This window comes from Myotis lucifugus, unplaced genomic scaffold (assembly GCF_000147115.1).
Source record: "Myotis lucifugus unplaced genomic scaffold, Myoluc2.0 scaffold_607, whole genome shotgun sequence".
Classification (NCBI taxonomy): domain Eukaryota; kingdom Metazoa; phylum Chordata; class Mammalia; order Chiroptera; family Vespertilionidae; genus Myotis; species Myotis lucifugus.
The window spans coordinates 358,342-378,920 of record NW_005871655.1 but is presented as its reverse complement, the minus strand read 5'-3'; the positions used below and the strand labels follow the sequence as shown (position 1 = coordinate 378,920).

Sequence of the window (20,579 nt, the reverse complement as noted above, 5' to 3'; positions counted from 1 at the left end):
CTGAAGTGAGGGTTAGCTTCATATACAGAAAACAAGCATTCCCAAATAATGCAGCCCTGCCTCTGTTAGATTCAATGAGTGAACCCTGCCTCTGTTAGATTCAATGAGTGAATGTCACAGCAGAAATTCTGACAAAGTCTTTCTGGACTTGAACAGGTCTCACAAACCTACTATACTTCATCTGAGAGACTCTCTAAGGGATCCCTCTTTTCTTACGTGAAATAAAAAATCTATATACAACTGAATCACTTCAATAGTGAGTTGGGCTTGGATAATAAAGTATGGCTTGTCTTTGCCATAGCTAAGACACTGGTTCCATTCAAAACTGTACATATTTTAAATGTTCACATAAGTGTTTATGAAGAGTAAAGTTATATCTTGTGATAAAGGATATTATGCAAATACAGACAGTTTTCAGCTTTGGTACAATATCCTTGTACATAAAATTTACACATTTCCTTTTTCTTCTCTATCTCTGCATCATGATCAAATTTACATTCGTCTCCCTGGGCCAAAAAAAGGAACAAAGAAAAGAAATTATTTCTCACAGTTAACTCATTACAATTCCTACTAAACTTTAGATAAACAATTCCAGAAAAAAATAGTCTTAGAAGCTATATGGTCCAATTCTTAATGAGTTATCATATTTATCTACTTAAAATTTAAGGCCTAAACATCTGTAATATGAAACATTTTTTTTTTTTTTTTTTACAGAGAGGAAGGGAGAGAGATAGAGAGTCAGAAACATCGATGAGAGAGAAACATCGATCAGCTGCCTCCTGCACATCTCCTACTGGGGATGTGCCCGCAACCCAGGTACATGCCCTTGACCGGAATCGAACCTGGGACCTTTCAGTCCGCAGGCCGATGCTCTATCCACTGAGACAAACCGGTTTCGGCAACGAAACATTTTTTAAAAATTATCTTTCTTAAACTTAAAAAAGGATTTTGGTAAAATTTTCTAAGTGAACATTTTCTAGGAGGAAACAGGTATACTTTTAGAGTGTTTAATGGAAATAGGAGTCAATCTTAGTACATTTTTGCTATGCCTTCCATTTTAGTATATTTTTGCTTACACATTTTTTGTACCTTAATACATTTCCTTTCAAGGAAATATTTACAAACTTGCTTTCCCTTTCGCTCCACTGTATGTTGGTTGATGAACCCCTGATTCATTTGCACGTGCTGCTGATTCTCTTTAGGTTTATCGTCCTTTGAAAACAAAAACAAAAAACTAAATGTGAGAAATGGAAAATGAAATATTTTATTTCATTGCACAAATTATTTTAAAACACATACAAAACATTAAAAAGTGATTTTTCTAAACTGACCTTCACATATAAGATCTGGACTTTTGTACAGAGTTGAAAAGTGAATGTTTTGCCAGTTCCAACAGCATTCTATCATTGAACTTTAGTATTTATACAATTTGAATATTTTATTGTACTTTACCCTTACTTTTTTAAATGAATAAAAAAAATAAAAGTCCTACTACTTGTGATAGAAAGCGAAATGTAAGAGCAAGGCTCTTTATTTTTATTTTTTAAAATATTTTTTATTGATTTCAGAGAGGAAGGGAGAGGGAGAAATAGAAACATCAATGATGAAAAATAATCATTGATCGGCTGCCTCCTGCACACCCCCTACTGGGGATCGAGCCCACAACCTGGGCATGTGCCCTGACCGGGAATCAAACATTGTGCTTCTGGTTCATAGGTCGATGCTCAACCACTGAGCCATACCAGCCAGGCAAGAACAAGGATCTTTAGAACAATGGAGATAAAACTGGAAATCATAAAAACTAAAAGCAGTATAATGTTTCATTTCAATGATACTCTCTGGGTGTGAGATAAGTATACTAACCACCTCAAATGAACAAATGTAGCCCAACCTGAGTGGATCATTTGGTTAAGTGTTGGCCTGTGCACCAAAAGGTGTTAGATAAAGGCACATACCTGGGTTGAGAGTCTGATCGCCCGTCAGGGAGCATAAGGAAGGCAACCGATCGGTTGATATTTCTCTCTCTCCATTCCTCTCTAAGCATGTCCTCAGGTGAGGATAAAAAAGAACAACAAAAAACAAATGTAACCAGAACTAGAACTATCCCCTCAAAGATGGTGATAAAGGTATAAAAACAAAAGGGGATCTCATAACACATTTTAGCTCTCTAGAGAACCCTCACTAGAAGAATAAACCACTGCTAGTGTGTTAACTTGTAATACAGCTTCTAGCTTCTGCACATCAAATTTCTTAATAGTCTGAGAAATACAAAGAAGGGAGCTGGCTGTATGTTTATATTTCTGCTTCATAATAATGTCAAATTTCCACCGAGCACTATCAAATAATTGTCTTATAAATACGTTAATTTAAACCTTTGGTTCTCTTATTAAATTGTAACATATATACTTAGATTTGTTTCTCATATAGAAAAGCTATCAGCTTTGGCTGAATAACCCTTTAAGTCAATATAAACCAAATGAAAGGAAATACTCATGGGGGCGGTCAAAATACAAAGTGCCAGCACTGGCCTGGCCCTGGGTGGCCATGACAGTCACCTGAAACCTCAGGGCCTGATTCCTCATTTGTAAAATATGGGTGCAGAGCAAGATGGTATATAAATATACAATTTAGTATTTCTGGTAATTTAGCACTGTCCCTTTGGACAAACCTGATAAAAATGGTTACCACCAGTTTAGAAGCCCTCAGAAAGGTCGAGTCCAGAGTCATTTATTGAACCACCCTGATTACATGTACAGAACTTCTACAAGCAAAATCAAACTAAGAGGAGGGTAGAGGTGGGTGGTAAGGCCAATGCTCGGATATATTCTTTTTTTTTTTCCAGAGGGAGTCTAGACCCAGTAGACCAGGGACTGCAACAGCAGAAACTTTGTAAGACTCTGTGCCCTTTGAAATATGCTCATGATTATTGTATTTTCTCCCCGTTATATGTCTGCTTCATATATGGCTGGGATTTAGCATTCTCCCTTTCAAAGTAGTCATGGCCTTTGAGAAGACTCCTGAACTCCCAGCTCCTCCTGCAAACTCAGTGAGCATTGTACACTGAGTGACCAAGTGTTGAAGGGTATCTCACATCTGGAGTAAAGATCCATATAAAACATGTCAATCCATATACACTGACTGCACAACACTCAAAAATCAAGTCAATGTAAACCAAATGAAGGGACTACTGAGGTGCATATATGCGAGGCAACGGTGCAGCATGACGGCTTAAAGGGGGTGCTGGCAGCTCCTGTGTGAGCGAGAACGTGTAGCCCACTGCTGTCCAAGATTTCACTACTGATAACCCTCATTTTGTGCCTTGTCACTGAGGGTAAGGCAGAAATGGTCCTTTTACCTGTCCCTGTGAGCCACTGTTCCTCAGTGATGCAGTGCCGGGCCATTTCCGCTTCATTTTCTTCTGTTTACCATTCTTATGGGCAGCTTTAAAGTTTTTATTTTTTTGTTTAACATCTGAAAACAGAAAATTAACTTTAATGATGATATAAAAGCACAATAGCAGCATTGGCTGGTGTGGCTTAGTTGTTTGGAACGCTGCCCAGTACACCAAAGAGTCTCAGGTTTGATTCCTAGTCAGGGCACATACCTACATTGCAGGTTCGGTCCCTGGCCCAGACACAAGCCAGATCCTTCTGAAGTGTTCAGGGTATGAGGAATCTAATTAGGAACTACCATAACACTATAATAGTAAAACTTCAAATGTTTAAACTGACTGTGTAGATTACTATCAGATTTTCCATTGAAAACATTTCATACATTGCCGAAACCGGTTTGGCTCCGTGGATAGAGCGTCGGCCTGCGGACTCAAGGGTCCCGGGTTCGATTCCGGTCAAGGGCATGTACCTGGGTTGCGGGCATATCCCCAGAAAGAGATGTGCAGGAGGCAGCTGATCGATGTTTCTCTCTCATTGATGTTTCTAACTCTCTATCTCTCTCCCTTCCTCTCTGTAAAAAATCAATAAAATATATTTAAAAAAAAAAAAAAAGAAAACATTTCATACAGATTAAACTCATCTATGACCCATATTAAACAGAAAAGCATTTTAAGGGGGGAGGCAGTAAATGAGGATCAAGTATTGCATTTATACAATGATACTGTAATAACTATGTATGGGGTCAGATGGGTACTGGACTTATTTATGTAACTCACCTTACAGTTATATAACTGACTAATCACTAAGCTGTACACCTGAAACTAAGATATCTAAAAGAATACATACATGAAACTAGTCTGACACACCACCATCCCTGACATCGAATCAACTCATCTTCAGCTGATAGCAATACAAACAGGTATATCTTGTCCCTTTTACATGCAGAGGCTGGGATTTAGCATTCTCCCTTTCAAAGTAGTCATGGCCTTTGAGAACCCTCCTGAATGCTTAGCTCCTCCTGCAAACTCAGTGAGCATTGTACACTGAGTGGCCAGGTGTTGAAGGGTATCTCGTATCTGGAGTAAATATCCATATAAATCATGATCTTCTCTAGATATAAAAGGCTATTATGCAAAGTGTCCCCTCAGGAGTTCGACCGGGAGTTCGATCACTCACTATGAGGTGTACTGACCACCAAGGGGTGGCGTGGAACATGGCAGGTGACCAGCAGGCGGTGGTGATGGGCCGCTGAAGGAGCAAGGGAAGGAGGAGGCTGGGATGTTGGAGGCGGGGAATCTGATTGGCCCTGATTGCCAGCCAGGCATAGGGAACCTACCCGTGCACGAATTTCATGCACTGTGTCTCTAGTCCTATATAATAACAGGGAAACATGTAAATTGACCATCCCTCTGCTACACTCACCAGCCACTCAGGAGTGAGTATGCAAATTAACCCAACAAAGATGGCAAGTTTATTTCCATACACAGGCGCCGGGCAGAGAGCAGAGCAGGAGAGCTGGCAGCCTGGGGGGATGGTGCTCCCTCTGTTCTCCGCCCAGTGGCTGGGGGGGGCGACTGGGTGGGAGAGCCAGCTGAGAGTAGAGCGGCTTGGCAAACTTGGCTCCCAAGCTGCCAGACAAAGAGCAGAGAGGGAGAGCTGACAGCTTGGAGGACTTGACAGAGTGGGAGGCCGTGGTACAAAGACAGAGCAGGAAGGGCAAACCAAGAGCGTGGGGACCACCAGGAATTCTGGGAATAGTAGTTCTGTGTTGGCAGCCCCAGGACTGGAAGAGGAAGCCCAGAGCACGGGGAGCACCAGGAATGCTAGGAATCGTAGTTCTGGTGGCAGACGGATCTCCTAGACCAGTGATGGCAAACCTTTTGAGCTCGGTGTGTCAGCATTTTGAAAAACCCTAACTTAACTCTGGTGCTGTATCACATACAGAAATTTTTAAATATTTGAAACCATAGTAAAACAAAGATTTATATTTTTGATATTTATTTTATATATTTAAATGCCATTTAACAAAGAAAAATCAACCAAAAAAATGAGTTCGCGTGTCACCTCTGACACGCGTGTCATAGGTTCGCCATCACTGTCCTAGACACTAGAGCAAAGTGAACCTGGAGCAAGTTATTGTTGCAGTGGGGGGTGGAGGGAAAGCAAAGGTGAGAGACATAAGTAAAATCAGAGTGTCTAGGAAAAATTAAAGGAAAGATATCCTAAAATTTCCAGGAAATCTCCACCAATGAAGCAAAGGAAAAAAAATGCCTCTATTATTCTGTGAGCAACAAACCAAACTGGGTTGGGGGTTTCAGACAATTCGCTCATATGATTGCAAAGACAGACAGAAACTCCTGGATTGGCGAGGGCTCCCCTGAGGGCTCCCAGATTGGAGAGGGTGCAGTTTGGGTTGAGGGACCCACTCCCAGTGCACGAATTTTCGTGCACCGGGCCTCTAGTCTTATCATAAAATGCAGGAGAACCTCCACCCCCCAAGTCATGAACAAAGTGATTGCTCCTCTAGATAGACTTTAAATGATAAAATAGTTTTACCTTTACCTTCCTGTGTACACTTTGCTTCCTCTTTCTTCATGGATTCTTTATGAGACAATAAGGACTGAGCAGCTTTTGCCATTTCTCTGGCTTGTATATACTGTTGAAGCTCTTTAGCAAAATTATCTTCTGGTTCCTGATTGGGGATATTATCAGTGTATGCATCATAGTCCTTACTTCTTGATTTTCTATGTAGCAAATTCTTTGGTGATGTTGTAGAGTTTCCAAAGTGCCTAAACTAAGTAAAATTAAAATTTCAATTTAAAAAACCTAGCATGATTCAAAACTATGTGGTGATAAAGAAGAAACAATGACTGACCATAAACTGATCATCCTGAGGTTAGGTGATGGATACATGGGAGATGTACTATTCTTTTCATTTTCAGGTATTTGAAGTTTTCCAGAATTAAAAAACAAACAAAAAACAAAACAAAACAAAAAACAAAAAGAAAAAAACCAGCATGACACAGCCATCCTTAAAGGTAATTTGAGGGAAGATTCTTAATTTGTATACTCTATGTACTTTGATGAATTAACAGAGTAAATACCCAAATTTTAACTTTTTGATTAAAAAAAGAAATCGACCAGCTGCTGTGGCTCAGTGGTTTGAGCACTGAACCAGGAGGTCATGGTTCGATTCTCAGTCAGGGCACAGGCCTGGGTTGCAGGCTTGATCCCCAGTAGGTGGCATGCAGGAGGCAGCTGATCAATGATTCTCTTTCATCATTGATATCTCTATCTCTCTCTACCTCTTCCTCTCTGAAATCAATAATAATATACTTTTTTAAAAGAAGCAGAGAATTCTTGTATTAAAAAAATTACAGTATTATAGTTCACATTTCTCCCTTGATATTGACTATATTCCAAATGGTTTAATTCAGTAACTCATGATTTCATAGAAGTAAATTGTAACGGCCCAATTAAAAATGTACTACACTAAGATATATCATAGACACCAAAGCCTATTCTTTTCCCAATTTAAAGGTCTGCTAACCGTAAGCCTAGAAAATGAATTTACTTCTGCTTGAAGAATCCAAAGAAACTAAGAAAGTTTCCTAACCTGACAAGGGCTTCGATGCACATTTTATCTTCATTACACCAGACAAGACTACCAACCAATCCAACAGTCTTCAGGCCACCAAGTTCATTTCCACATCCTCAAGAAAGAGCACCCTTTTCCAACTAACACCATACAAAAAACTTACAAACAGAACTTCTGGTCAGGAAATCGGCAAACACTGGCCTAGCCTGTTTTTGTAAATTAAGTTCTGCTGGAACACAGGCATACCCATTCATTCATCATTTATAATCTATGGCTGCTTAGTTGTGGCAGAGACAATATGGCTCACAAAGTCAACAAGACGCACTATCTGGTCTGTTATGAAAAAGTTGGCTGACTCTTGTAATGATTGTGTTTACCTTGGTTCTGTTCTTTAATTTTTATTTAGAGAACCAAAAAATCATTCAATATGCCATAGCTCCCAAGTTTAGCTTAGTCAAACACAAAGAGATAAAATTCCATTCAGTGTATGTGAATTAATATTACAATAATCCAAATGAGTGACTAAATGCCTCCTTTGCACAAAACATACAGGCCTACAGTACTGCATACAGGCCTACACTCCGCCTGCCTGCCTGATCACCCCTAACTGCTTGTCTGCCTGCCTGATTGCCCCTAACCACCTCTGCCTGCCTGCCTAATCCTCACTAACCACTTGCCTGCCTGACTGATTGCCCCTAACTGCTACCTTCCTGCCTGATTACTAATTAGTAATTAGTAACAACATACTTGATTTTCTTGTATTAAAGAAAAAGATGAGATGACTTAGCAATATAAATAAAACCAGGACAATGGCAATGGCCCAATTAGAAATGCATACACTACCCTAACCAGTTTGGCTCAGTGGATAGAGTGTCGGCCTGTGGACTGAAGGGTCCCAGGTTCGATTCTGGTCAGGGCCATGTACCTTGGTTGCCGGCACATACCCAGTAGGGGGCGTGCAGGAGGCAGCAGATCGATGTTTCTCTCTCAAGGATGTTTCTAACTCTCTATCCCTCTCCCTTCCTCTCTGTAAAAAAATCAATAAAATATATATTTTTTAAATTTTACAAAATGCACTACACTAAGATATATCATAGCTACCAAAGCCTATCCTTTTCCCCATAATTCACAGCTTTGGTGACAGAGGAGGTGGCAGTCCTAATGACAAGAAGAAAGACCTGCCTGGTTCTCTTTAATCAGGTTAACTTTACTTTCAGGAATGCATTTCTAACTGCTGCTGGAGCTGTTCTGAAATGACAGCTGCAATCATAGGTACCCACTGTAGCAGAAGCCCAGGGCTGGCAGCTGCCCTTGGAGAGCCTGTTTTAATAATATTAGAGATGAGTATTATTAGTTGATATGATTCTTTTCAGAGGGCAATGAAATAACCGAAAATACAAATTACTGCCTTAATACTTTTCTTCACACAACTAGCTATAAACTCACTGCTTTGATGTTTGCTGTTCTCTACATAATTTAGAATGCATACAAACATGACAGTAAAACTTTGTCCCCCCCCCCCTTTTTTTGTAAAGGAGTCTAAATAAAGCAGTTTTAAGTAAAAAAAATTCCTGCTTTTGATTAAGGATGGCTTACTGAACTAGTATGGCTTCCTGACATTCCACAGAAATAAAGTACAGAAGGAGGGCATGAAGTAATTGAGAGAATTCAACAGGTTCTTGGCAGATTTTTGATAAACGAAAAGCAGGTTTTAAGCTGGAGGCTCGGCTTAGGTGGAGTCTGAGAAATGAGACCATAACTGAGGACAAATTAAAATTCTACATGGAAACAAACAAAGCTATTATAACAAGTTCTCTCTGCCCACCCCTCATCAGAATACAATCAAAGAGAAGTTTACCCTGGGCAAAAGAGAGGGCTGTTCTCCGAAGAAATTGAATACAATGCCTGATAAAAGCCAGGACTCCTTAGGTGGGTAATAAGACCTCAGAGTAAGTCCTCTACATTCTGGCATTTGGGAACACCTCAGTGCAGCATACATTTCAGTGACAGTTATAACTTGACTAGAGGCCCGGTGCACGCAATTAGTGTACAGGGGGAGGGTGGGGAGGGGATCCCTCAGTCCAGCCTGCACCCTCTTGCAATCCAGGACCACTGGCTCCTAACCACTCAACTACCTGCCTGCCTGCTCGCCCCTAACCACTCTGCCTGCCTGCCTGATCGCCCTAGCCACTCCGCCTGCCTGATCACCCCTAACTGCTTGCCTGCCTGTCTGATTGCCCCTAACCGCCTCTGCCTGCCTGCCTAATCCTCCCTAACCACTCGCCTGCCTGCCTGGTCACCCCTAACTGCTTGCCTGCCTGCCTGATTGCCCCTAACTGCTCATCTGCTTGCCTGATCGCCCCTAACCACTCGACTGCCTGATTGCCCCTAACCACCTCTGCCTCCCTGCCTGATCGCCCCAAACCCCTTTGCCTGCCTGCCTAATCACCCCTAACTTCTCACGTGCCTGCCTGATCACCCCTAGCCACCTCTGCCTGCCTGCCTAATCACCCCTAACTTGTCACTTGCCTGCCTGATCACCCCTAACCACTTCTGCCTGCCTGCCAGATTGCCCCTAAATGCTCCCCTGCCTGCGTGATCACACCTAAGTGCTTTCCCCTGCCAGCCTGATCATCCCTAACTGCTCTCCCCTGCCAACCTGAAAGCCCCTAACTGCTCTCCCCTGCCGGCCTGATCACCCTTAACCACCTCTGCATCTGCCACCATGGCTTTGTCAGGAAGGATGTCCAAAAGATGTCTGGTCTAATTAGCATATCACCCTATTATTAGTATAGACCAGTGGTCAGCAAACTGTGGCTCGCGAGCCACATGCGGCTCTTTGGCCCCTTGAGTGTGGCTCTTCCACAAAATACCAACTTCTGGGCATGGGCCACAAAGTTTCAATCGCACTGTATGTGCGCCCCCACATGTGGTATTTTGTGGAAGAGCCACACTCAAGGGGCCAAAGAGCCGCATGTGGCTACAAGCCGCAGTTTGCCAACCACTGGTATAGACAATTTAGTATTCCTAGTAATTTAGCACATGTCCCTGTGGACAACCCCAATAAAAATAGTTGCCGCCAGTTCAGAAGCCCTCAGAAAGGCCAAGTCCAGAGGAGTCACTTATTGCCCCACCCTAATTACATGTACAGAACTTCTACAAGCAAAATCAAACTAAGAGGAGGGTAGGGGTGGGTGGTAAGGCCAATGCTCAGATATATTCATTTTTAACTAGAGGCCTGGTGCAAGAAATTCATGCACGAATAGGGTCCCCAGGCCTGGCCAGCGATCAGGGCCAAGTGGGGTGACAGGCAGGTTGATCAGAGGGCCCCCCACTGGCACCTGCCTGGGCTGGTCTGGGGGCTGCAGGCTGGGGGCAGCTCCTGCATTGAACACCTGCCCCCTGGTGGTCAGTGCACGTCATAGCGACCGGTCATTCTGTCGGTCATCACGCCATTCGGTCAACTTGCATATTAGGCTTTTATTACATAGGCTTTCCAGAGGGAGTCTAGACCCAGTAGACCAGGGACTGCAACAGTAGAAACTTTGTAAGACTTTGTGGCCTTTGAAATATGCTCATGATTATTGTATTTTCTCCCCGTTACCCGTCTGTCAATCCATATACACTGACTGCACAACACTCAAAAATCAAGTCAATGTAAACCAAATGAAGGGACTACTGAGGTGCATATATGCGAGGCAACGGTGCAGCATGACGGCTTAAAGGGGGTGCTGGCAGCTCCTGTGTGAGCGAGAACGTGTAGCCCACTGCTGTCCAAGATTTCACTACTGATAACCCTCATTTTGTGCCTTGTCACTGAGGGTAAGGCAGAAATGGTCCTTTTACCTGTCCTTGTGAGCCACTGTTTCTCAGTGATGCATATGATCCCTTGTCTGCAGTGCCGGGCCATTTCCACTTCATTTTCTTCTGTTTACCATTCTTATGGGCAGCTTTAAAGTTTTTATTTTTTTGTTTAACATCTGAAAACAGAAAATTAACTTTAATGATGATATAAAAGCACAATAGCAGCATTGGCTGGTGTGGCTTAGTTGTTTGGAACGCTGCCCAGTACACCAAAGAGTCTCAGGTTTGATTCCTAGTCAGGGCACATACCTACATTGCAGGTTCGGTCCCTGGCCCAGCCACAAGCCAGATCCTTCTGAAGTGTTCAGGGTATGAGGAATCTAATTAGGAACTACCATAACACTATAATAGTAAAACTTCAAATGTTTAAACTGACTGTGTAGATTACTATCAGATTTTCCATTGAAAACATTTCATACAGATTAAACGCATCTATGACCCATATTAACAGAAAAGCATTTTAAGGGGGGAGGCAGTAAATGAGGATCAAGTATTGCATTTATACAATGATACTGTAATAACTATGTATGGGGTCAGATGGGTACTGGACTTATTTATGTAACTCACCTTACAGTTATATAACTGACTAATCACTAAGCTGTACACCTGAAACTAAGATATCTAAAAGAATACATACATGAAACTAGTCTGACACACCACCATCCCTGACATCAAATCAACTCATCTTCAGCTGATAGCAATACAAACAGGTATATCTTGTCCCTTTTACATGTAGAGGCTGGGATTTAGCATTCTCCCTTTCAAAGTAGTCATGGCCTTTGAGAACCCTCCTGAATGCTTAGCTCCACTGCAAACTCAGTGAGCATTGTATACTGAGTGGCCAGGTGTTGAAGGGTATCTCACATCTGGAGTAAAGATCCATATAAATCATGATCTTCTATATATATAAAAGGCTACTATGCAAAGTGCCCCCTCGGGAGTTCGACCAGGAGTTCGTTCACTCGCTATGACGTGTGCTGACGCGGAACATGGCAGGTGACCAGTGGGCAGTGGTGACAGGGCGCTGAGGGAGCAAGGGAAGGAGGAGGCTGGGAGGTTGGAGGCGGTGAGTTGGGGAACCTGATTATCGCTGATGGCCGGCCAGGCATAGGGATCCTACCCATGCACGAATTTTGTGCACTGGGTCTCTAGTCTTATCATAAAATGCAGGTGAACCCCCACCCCCCAAGTCATGAACAAAGTGATTGCTCCTCTAGATAGACTTTAAATGATAAAATAGTTTTACCTTTACCTTCCTGTGTACACTTTGCTTCCTCTTTCTTCATGGATTCTTTATGAGACAATAAGGACTGAGCAGCATTTGCCATTTCTTGGGCTTGTATATGCTGTTGAAGCTCTTTAGCAAAATTATCTTCTGGTTCCTGATTGCAGATATTATCAGTGTATACATCATAGTCCTTACTTCTTGATTTTCTATGTAGCAAATTCTCTGGTGATGTTGTAGAGTTTCCAAAGTGCCTAAACTAAGTAAAATTAAAATTTCAATTTAAAAAACCTAGCACCATTCAAAACTATGTGGTTATAAAGAAGAAACAATGACTGATTATAAACTGATCATTCCTGAGATTAGGTGATGGATACATGGGGGATCATATACTATTCTTTTCATTTTCAGGTATTTGAAATTTTCCAGAATTAAAAAACAAACAAATACAAAACAATGTAAAAACAAAAACAAAAAACCAGCATGACACAGCCATCCTTAAAGGTAATTTGAGGGAAGATTCTTAATTTGTATACTCTATGTACTTTGCTGAATTAACAGAGTAAATACCCAAATTTTAACTTTTTGATTAAAAAAAAAAATTGCTGGGCTGCTGTGGCTCAGCAGTTGAGCATTGAACCAGGAGGTCATGGTTCGACTCTCAGTCAAGGTACAGGCCTGGGTTGCAGGCTCGATCCCCAGTAGGGGGTGTGCAGGAGGCAGCCGATCAATGATTCTCTCTCATCCTTGACATCTCTCTCTCTCTCTCTCTTCCTCTCTGAAATCAATAATAATATATATTTTTAAAAGCAGAGAATTCTTTAAAAAATTACATTATAGTTTACATTTTATTTCTCCCTTGATATTGACTATATTCCAAATGGTTTAATTCAGTAACTCATGATTTCATAGAAGTAAATTGTAACGGCCCAATTAAAAATGTACTACACTAAGATATATCATAGACACCAAAGCCTATTCTTTTTCCAATTTAAAGGTTTGCTTTCCGTAAGCCTAGAAAATGAATTTGCTTCTGCTTGAAGGATCCAAACAAACTAAGAAAGTTTCCTAACCTGACAAGGGCTTCGATGCACATTTTATCTTCATTACACCAGACAAGACTACCAACCAATCCAACAGTCTTCAGGCCACCAAGTTCATCTCCACATCCTCAAGAAAGAGCACCCTTTTCCAACTAACACCATACAAAAAACTTACAAACAGAACTTCTGGTCAGGAATTGGCAAACACTGGCCTGGCCTCCTGTTTTTGTAAATTAAGTTCTGCTGGAACACAGGCACACCCATTCATTCATCATCTATAATCTATGGCTGCTTAGTTGTGGCTAAATTAGCTATCAACTATGAGGATAAATTCAAGATATTTCCAGAAAAGTTAACAAGTACTCAAAGGTTTAATCCCAAACATTCCTACATATGCTAGCCAAACAAGAAACCAATATAAGCCCTAGCTGGTTGTAGTAATTAACAGAGTGAGGTCTTAAAGGACGGAATAGACAATAGACAAATAAGCCAGTGGAAGAGAATAGTCCAGAAACAGACCCATCTGAACATGAGCACTTGATATTTGACAATGGTGACACTGCAGGCCTACGGGAGCAAAGGCAGTCCTTTCTCCTCAGCGAATGATGCCAGAACAATTGCATATGATAACAAAAATAAAAAGTAAAACAAAATTTGTTGTTCTCTGCACCTATTAGTGTTCACAAAAATCAATCCTGGTGATTATAAACTTAAGTGTGAAAGGCAGTGAGGAAGCCCTGGCCGGGTAGCTCAGTTGGTTAGAGCATCGTCCTGATACGTTAAGTGTGAAAGGCAAAACAATAAAGACACTGTAGGAAAATATTTTTACTCGGGATATATAAATAAAGCAGTAACTATAAAGGGAAAAATTAATAAATTTGAATACATTAAAATTATAAGCTTTTCATCAATAGAGTCATTGAGTGGAAAGAAAATCAGAAAATGTGCAGATATCTGCAATACATAATCCACAATGAAGGGAAAAAAACCCTTTATATCCAGAATAAAGAACTATAAACGATGATATAAACATTCAGACAAACCAATTTAAAAAAGGACAGAAAGACTTGAATAGGCGCGCGCGCGCGCCCCACACACACACACACACACACACACACACACACAAAGGGAAATCCAAATGTACAAACATATGGAAAGATGCTCCATCTCAACAGCAATCAAGAAAATACAAAGTAAATTGCAATGAGATACCTCATCAGATGGCAAAAAATTAGAAGGATAAAAATATCAAGTGTGGAGCAGTAGAAATACAGTCCTTCATACACTGTCTCTGCAAATAAAAGTCAGAACCCCTTTGGAATGCAGGCTGCCATTATGGTAAAGGTAAAGATGCTTGAAGACCCAGCAGTTCCACTCCTATGTACATGCAGAGTAGAATTGTTCCCACTTATCCATTCCAAGACCCCCACTGGATGCCCGAAACTGCGGATAGTATCAAACTCCATATATACTGTTTTCCCTATACTAATACTAGTATATACATATACTAATACATACGTGTGATAATCCTAGAATGTGGTACCTGCCTATCTGGTGCTAAAGTTTAATTTATAAATTAGGCACAGTAAAATATGAACAACAATAACTAATAAAATAAACAACTGTACCAATATACTTGCTATAAAAAACATTTTATGAATGTGATCTCTCTCTCTAAATATCTTATTGTACTGTACTCATACCTTTTCACTAAAAGGAAGCACTGCCAGCTTTTCTTTGGCACATCCGAATTGCCAGTATCACTACCCTTGCACTTTGGGGCCATTATTAAGTAAAATAAAGATCACTTGAACACAAGCACTGTGATACCACAACAATTGATCTGATAACCGAAATGGCTACCAAGTAATCAACAGGCAAGAAGTGTCTACACACAGTGTGGATAAGCTGGACAAAGAGACCCTTCACATCCTGGGCAGAATGGAGTGGGATGGCCTGAGATCTCATCGTGCTACTCAGAACAGTGTGCAATTTAAAACTTAAGAATTGTTTCTTTCTGAAATTTTCCATTTAATATTTTTGGACCATGGATGACCATGGGTAACTGAAACCAAGGAAAGCAAAATTGTAGGTAAAGGGGACCACTGAACACATGCAGCAGGATACAAGTGAAAATGTAGTAGCAACATTGCCCATAATCTCCAAGAATGAGAATCAAACCTAAACTCTACCAACAACAGATCTAGTATGTTCAAATAATGAACACTATGCAGCTAAGACAACAAGCAAACAAGTCTACATCATAATATCTATGAATCATATAATGTTGAGAAAAAGAACATCCATGGCACTATCTTATTTCTATAAAGTACAAAAATGGGCAAGAACAAACTGTATTCTTATGGATGACAGCATTAGTAAAACTGTAAAGAAGAGCAAGGAAGTGATTAGTACATAAGTTAGGACTGTACCTCTAGGAAGAAACAAGGAGGATGGCTGAGAAGGGAGGCACCAGAGGCTCTGGTGGTAATGATCTTTCTTGACTTCCAATGTGCTGACCTGGGTGCTCTCTTTTTAATCAGCTGGGATACATTCACATTCTACACACTTGTGAGTAAAGAGCCTGGGCTAAAGCAAGTCTCCTTAGGAATAATCTAGGTGTCCATCTTTTCATAGTACTATTTCCTAGAAACCACTTAAAATAATCCTAGAATGTTGTACCTGCCTATCTCCTATATAGTGTTATACATGGATTAGAGGACTTTAAATGGGCACCAAGTGTTGGGCCCAAATGACTAAAATAGTAGAAAAAAATTGTAGGCAATCCAAGCTGTAATTTCTCCCTGTCAATCTTGGCCCTTGTCTATAGCAAGGCAAAAGAAGTCACATCCTTGGGTAGCTGAGAGTCTTCCTGAGGTGCTGAAGATGCTGGACCTGCTGTATTTCCTGTCCTATATCCTTGTATAAACCTAAGTAAAGAGTATTGCAGGATAGTCTATTTGTGTCTGTGAAGTCTCCTTGCCAATTAAAACCCATTCTTTTGTAATGTGCTAAAATTAATAATTAAAAAAAAACAGTTCAAAAGAGAAAAAGAGGCAAAAGAAGAGCAGATATTGGCTTTGTTACTGGTTGTGTCCTCCCAAATTCTTACGTTGAACTCCTAACATTCAGTACCTTAGAATGTGACTGTTTGGAAACAGGGCATTGTATGTATAATTAAAATGAGGTATTAGGGTGGGCTATAATCCTTTAAAACCAGTGTCCTTATGAAAAGGAGAAATTATACACAGACATGCACACAGAGAGAACACCATTCGAACAGGTAGGTAAAGATCCAGGTGATGCTCTGGAAGCCAGACCAAGGAACACTAAAGATGCCAGCAAACCACCAGAAGTTATGGGAAAGGCCTGAACAGATTCCCTTTCACAGCCGACACCTTGATCCTGTCAGACTTTTAGCCTCCAGAAGCTTGAGTCAACAAATTTCTACTTTTTAAGTTACCCAGTTTGTGGTACTTTTTAAAAATTCTCACCTGAGAATATGTTTTTCATTTATTATAGAAAGAGAGGAAGGGAGAGGGAGAGAGAGAAACATCGACAGGTTGCCTCACATACAGGCCCAGACCGGGGATTGAACCTGAACCTGAGTATGTGCACTGACTGGGATTTAAACTTGTGACCCTTCAATGCACAGGATGACGCTCTAACCATTGAGAATACCAGCCAGGTACTTTGTTATGGCAGTCCTAGCAAATGAATACAAGCTTTAAGCTTTAAATCACTAAGGTTAGTTACATTAGCAATTCAATATCCTTAAAATTTAGATCTAATATGAGAAGAAAATTTTGAAACACTTTACAACCCATTTCAGAAATAGAAAAAATAAATGCAATGCACTAAAAATAGTTCATGTTAAATGACAAAGCCCTCAAAGGATAAATTTTTTAAAAAGTGTAACTGGGTTGATATAAGTAACTGTGTCTCAAATGCTAACTAAAATGAGACAAACAGGATCCCTAAAAAATTTCTCATATCCATTACAGTAAAACCCCAATATAGCAGACTAATTCAGGTGAGGGGGTGTCTGTTAAAGCTGAAAGTCCGTTATATAATAAAGTATGTTTTACGAATTCGTATATTAAATAATTGACAAATTAGTTTACCTGTTTTTACTTATGTAGACACATCTGTGCAATTAAAATTAAGTATGAAAAGTTAAATTTCACAGAAAAGTATTACTGTAATTTTAAATTTATTAAATGTATGCATTCACCAGTTACCATGAGCATACAAATGCACATGGCTGGGCGTGGCTTAGTGCACAGGGGAACATCCCACAGCATGAGTTAATACTATTGCAGAAAGTGACACCACTCAAAAACAGAACCAATTACATGTGTGATAAGGTGTGATCACATTCTAATCATGGCCGAACATTGGCTACAAGCAGTGACTCTTCGATTTAAATATGTAAACTATAGTTGTAGATACGTAATATTTATTTATGTTGGCAAAATTACTGCAGTGTGTTTTCCAATTTATCGCCTATTTGCTAAAATTTGTTTAAAATAACAGTGAATTATTAAAAAAAAAAAACCCAGTTAATTTAATTATAAAAAAATCTTGGTTAAAACATTTAAAAATTAACAGGATATTAATTTTCACATGACATATGAACCAGAAATTTTGTCCATTAAACCCAAAGACTGTTAAATCAAGGTCTGCAAAATCAAAGGTTTATTGTGCTGTTATTTCAATATGCCAACTTAATCTTACTTTTTTAGAAATATGCTCACACTCCACTTTTACTTTTATTTTCTCTTCTTGTGTTTCTTCAACTTCTGTATCATCATCGATTCTGTAGCAAAAATATGAAATAACACAAGAGGATTTGTTTAAACCTGAAAAGGGTTCATCCCACAGCATTAAAACCCATGGCTTTGGCTTATCTTCAACTTGCCCTTGAAATTCCAAATTCAAATCCTACTCCACCTACCCTTCTTTCCAGAGAATTATGTACAAAATTATGAGTAGTAAATGGCAACATGTTTGAGTAAAAAATAAAGCTGGAATTTTAGATTACATAACCCCGAACATTAGCTCAAGTATTAGCAGGTTTTTAATTTATCCATTCATTCTCATTCAATTCATTCAACAAATGCTGAGTATCTACCATACTCAGCATACAGGCTCTGGGCCCTAAAGCCTAGGATACAACAATGAGTAAAACAGATCTTGTCCCTGCATTCTGAGAACTTTCTATCTGTTTGGGAGAAAGAAGGAAAGCAATTTCAATATGGTGTGGTAAGTACAGGTATATATATGAAGAACACAACCTAGATTGAGGTGCCAGAGGCTTTCTGAACCTAAAAGACATGCAAGAGTTAGCAAACAAAGAGGAATGAGTGCAAGGGGGATGTATTTCAGGTAGAATTCAGGGTGCCTTCTCAGGTCAGGAGAGCCCAAACTTATATTCAAGTGAAGATGAAAAAGAAAAGTTGTTTTCATACTCACAAGGACTGAGAAGTTGGCATGCATGCACATCATCAAGTAAAGTTATTTAAGGATATTTCAGCAAAACTAAAAGTGAACCCAAGAAAGATAAAGATAGGAAATACAAAAAACTGGTGAACAAAGAAGCCAATAAAATCTACACTAATAAAAGAGAAACATGCAAATTGGTGTCACTTTGCTACACCCACCAGCCAATCAGGATGGGTATGCAAATTAACCCAACAAAGATGGCAGTTAATTTGCATATGCAGGCATGGAGCGAAGACTAAAGACTGAAGATGACTGAAGACTGAAGAGGCTTGGCTTCTCTGCTGCAGCCGAAGCAAAGGCCTGGGTCCCGGGTGCCAGAGGAAAACCAGAGCCGGCAGCCAGGGGAAGGAAGGCCTATTGCACAAATCTCTTCATGCAACAGGCCTCTAGTTCATAAATAAACCTAAATAAATAATCGTTGATGGTATAGATACGGGGCATTAAATACAATTTTGTCTCAGAAAGTAGTGACTACTGAATAAAGCTTCAAATATGTGTTACATGCCAGATAAAGGCGAGGACTAAGCAAACATACATACTCAAAGCAACATCTTACAAGACTGTGAATAGTGGCTTTGTGCTTCTTTCCAAGTTACAGGAGTTCAGGCTTCACAGCTATACCCAATCCAACAGTTTACCACTGATCTCTCTCCATTCAGAGCTTCAGAGTTACACCCATCAGATAAGCTACCATGTTTTGAGCCTTTTACAGAAACAAGAGCCAATAAACCAAATCCTGTGGATCTTTATTGCTCTACTTTTCAGTAATGAATCACGGGGAGCAGGAAGTAATCTATCATTGGGCAGAATAATGATGACAATAGTAACTACAGCAGCAGCGAACACTTGCATTGATTATTCTGTGCCCAGACACTGTCCCATACACATCATCGCAACAACCCTATAACATACATACTATTGCTTAAAAAGCTATTTTACAGATGAGAGAACTGAATTACAGAAAGCTTTTACAACTTGTCACAAACCTAGTAAATGGTGGAGCTGAGATTGGAATGCTGGCAGGCAGAGCCAACTCACTCCCTATTCACCATATCTACCTGGTGTCTACTAGAGATAATCTTACGGTAACATATCCAAAACTGAACTCCTGCTATCTTAAACTGCAACTCCAGCCTTCTAATGATACCTCCCAAAAACCTTGATGTTGTCCTTGACTCCTCTCATGTCCCTCATCCAAACCATGAAGACATCCAGTTTATCTTCAACATTTTATCTATATTTGACTTCTTACCACTAATACTATGATGCAAGCTCTTGCCCCCCACATTCTACTCTCAACACAAGCAGTATGACCCTACTAAACCGTCACTCTCTGCTGAAAAACCTCTTACCTTATTTAGGGTAGAAGCCGAAGTCCTTATTATGACCCCTGCAAGTCCCTACATGATCTGCCTCCCCCACCCTACCCAATACCACTCAAGCCTGACTACTCTTACTCCACTCTAATTGTCATTCTGGCCACTTTGTTCCCACCACCCAATCACACCAAGTTCCTGCACTTCAGGATCTTTATATGGAACACTCTCCAGCTAGATATCAACCTCCCTCATCTCCTTCAGGTCCCTACTCAAATATTATTCATTAATGTTAATATATAAGGCTTCCCTTAACCACCTTCTTTAAAATATTTACATCCTTTCCATCATACATTCTCCCTTCTCATCCACCTAACCCTCTTTCATTTTTCTCTATGTCATTTATCATCACCTACAATACCATCTATACCCGTAGTCAGCAAACTGCGGCTCGCGAGCCACATGCGGCTCTTTGGCCCCTTGAGTGTGGCTCTTCCACAAAATACCACGTGCGGGCACGCGTACAGGGCGATTGAAACTTCGTGGCCCATGCGCAGAAGTCGGTTTTTGGCCTGGGTGAGTCTATTTTGAAGAAGTACTGTTGATATTTGGCTCTGTTGACTAATGAGTTTGCCA

At 40.4% G+C, this 20,579-nt stretch overlaps 1 protein-coding gene across 5 annotated transcripts in view; it reads right to left on the bottom strand.

Moving 5' to 3' along the window:
* Positions 1–20,579, bottom strand: part of ZC3H8 (zinc finger CCCH-type containing 8) — a 39,457-nt gene that overhangs the window by 16,820 nt on the left and 2,058 nt on the right. Inside the window, exons 2-8 of one of the 5 annotated variants that reach the window (XM_014447056.2) lie at positions 17,860–17,941; positions 12,101–12,338; positions 10,837–10,970; positions 5,949–6,186; positions 3,356–3,471; positions 1,090–1,212; positions 395–506 (exon numbers count right to left, since the gene is read on the bottom strand). In XM_014447056.2, coding sequence (XP_014302542.1) covers positions 395–506; positions 1,090–1,212; positions 3,356–3,471; positions 5,949–6,186; positions 10,837–10,970; positions 12,101–12,338; positions 17,860–17,941 — 1,043 coding nt within the window. Of the gene's footprint in view, positions 1–394; positions 507–1,076; positions 1,213–3,355; positions 3,472–5,948; positions 6,187–10,836; positions 10,971–12,100; positions 12,339–17,859; positions 17,942–20,579 lie in introns of all 5 variants that reach the window. The other 4 variants (XM_014447057.2, XM_014447058.2, XM_023745963.1 and 1 more) reach the window with 4 other exon arrangements.